The sequence below is a fragment of the Acanthisitta chloris genome, unplaced genomic scaffold, assembly GCF_000695815.1.
Source record: "Acanthisitta chloris isolate BGI_N310 unplaced genomic scaffold, ASM69581v1 scaffold14112, whole genome shotgun sequence".
Lineage (NCBI taxonomy): Eukaryota > Metazoa > Chordata > Aves > Passeriformes > Acanthisittidae > Acanthisitta > Acanthisitta chloris.
This window is the reverse complement of record NW_008658899.1, coordinates 30,117-31,809: the sequence shown is the minus strand read 5'-3', so window position 1 is coordinate 31,809 and position 1,693 is coordinate 30,117. Positions and strand designations below refer to the sequence as shown.

Below are 1,693 nucleotides of genomic sequence, written 5' to 3'. Positions count from 1 at the left end.
CTATTTTGGCCTGAATTTACATGTGAATGTTAATATCATTATTGTTCAAGAAATATAGAAGGAGATTCTGCATACTGATAGGACACTGGGATAAGGACAGATCTGTATTTTTTGTTCTTACTATCCTTTTACTGTGCTGTTACCTTAAACCCAGAGTTAAACTCAAAACCAAAATGTGAATTCTTTTAATGTGTTTGAACTGTTACAGTTGAAAGAACAGGCTGCTGATTCCATCCTGGTCCTTGAAGGAGCACTTAAATTAAACAAAGATCTTTATGTCCACACTATAAGAACTCTGGATTTGTTAGTCATGGAACCTGGTATGGTGAATGGAGAAACAGAGAGTTCCACAGCTGGACTGAAAATCAGTGCAGAGGAGATACAGTGCCAGGTAGCTTGCATTCTGTACCTAGGCTTTCAACTTGTGTCTCTTTCTTTAGACAAAGTGTTAAGTAATTATTTTGATGTCAGTTGCAGTATTTTTCTGTTAATGTTTCCTGCGGGCTCTTTTGTAATACAATGAGATAATATCTACTTCATTTTTAATTTATTAGAGCTTCTTTCAACACTGTAAATATTGTTGCTTCCCCCCCAGCCTCTTGTTTCCACCCCCCACCACATAAACCATCGTATGTCAAATCATCATGTGACAGGGGCAGCTCATTGCATTGTTTTCAGTGATTATGTGGAGATCGTTCTGTAATTTCATATTTCTTGTGCAGGATTACTCAGACTGAGATAACAGTTAAAGAGGAAGTGATCAAAGTATATGGGGGAAGCTGTGCAGTGTATGTTGGTACATTAGGTAAAACTAGGAGTAATTTAAAGTACATGCAATGTTTGAGCTGAAAGGCACAATCTTGACTTGAAAATTACGTAAATGTCCAGGACAGTGTGATTTATGTCAATGCTCTTTGCAGGTTTGCTACGATTTGGGTGCAATCTATTTTCAACAAGGATCTACAAATGTAGCTGTTCATGAAAAGGCTAAAGAAAAGTTTTTCAAAACAAAGGAGTTGATTGCAAAGGTAACGAGTCTTCTGTTAGCATCTATGTTCAACTGTTCTGTAAATGACTTGTCTAATTTATTGTTTCCTTCTTTAGCATTTTAATAATTGTTAATGGTACACATAGTTTTTAAAGAAACTGTGAGGTTTTGACAGCAATTAGGGTTTGTTTTTCACACACTGCCTGGTTCGAAATTATGTTAATTGGTTGCAGTATATTGCTGCTTTGTTCCACATTTTGTAATGGATATTCTTTTGCACTAATTGTATTGGTGCAAGAAAGGCAAAAATAACATCTCTGGCTAATATTGCCTCAGCTGAACAGTACATTCTGTGTCTATTGTGCTGATGTGTTTTTGAGGAATATAACCATACAGCACTTCCTATACTTTTTTTAATCTAACTTTGCCTTGGAAATCAGATCTTCCAGCCTTTTTCAAAAGTACATTTTAATTTATAAGGAAGGTATGCTCTTCTTTTATAAAATTTTGCTTCACATTTATATCTCCAAAACTGCAGAACTCAGATATTTATATAAACTGCATACATGCACATTCTTTTGTTGCTTTCCTGTTACTTGGGGCAGTTGTGAGTCTCTGTTCGTGTTTCTGAATTTAAGTATATGTTTGATAACACTTTGGCCACTAAGCCCTGATTCCCTCTTACTTTTCAGAATGGCTCATCAT

The 1,693-nt window shown here is 35.6% G+C and overlaps 1 protein-coding gene across 1 annotated transcript in view; it reads left to right on the top strand.

The window, feature by feature from the left end:
• The window catches only part of INTS8 (integrator complex subunit 8), a gene marked incomplete at its 5' end in the record, with an annotated part of 21,088 nt that overhangs the window by 1,742 nt on the left and 17,653 nt on the right, over nucleotides 1–1,693 (top strand). Inside the window, 3 exons of the mRNA XM_009069187.1 lie at nucleotides 186–391; nucleotides 921–1,028; nucleotides 1,681–1,693. The exon at nucleotides 1,681–1,693 is cut by the window's right edge and continues 137 nt beyond it. Of these exons, the coding sequence (XP_009067435.1) occupies nucleotides 186–391; nucleotides 921–1,028; nucleotides 1,681–1,693 (327 nt within the window). The remainder of the gene's footprint in view (nucleotides 1–185; nucleotides 392–920; nucleotides 1,029–1,680) is intronic.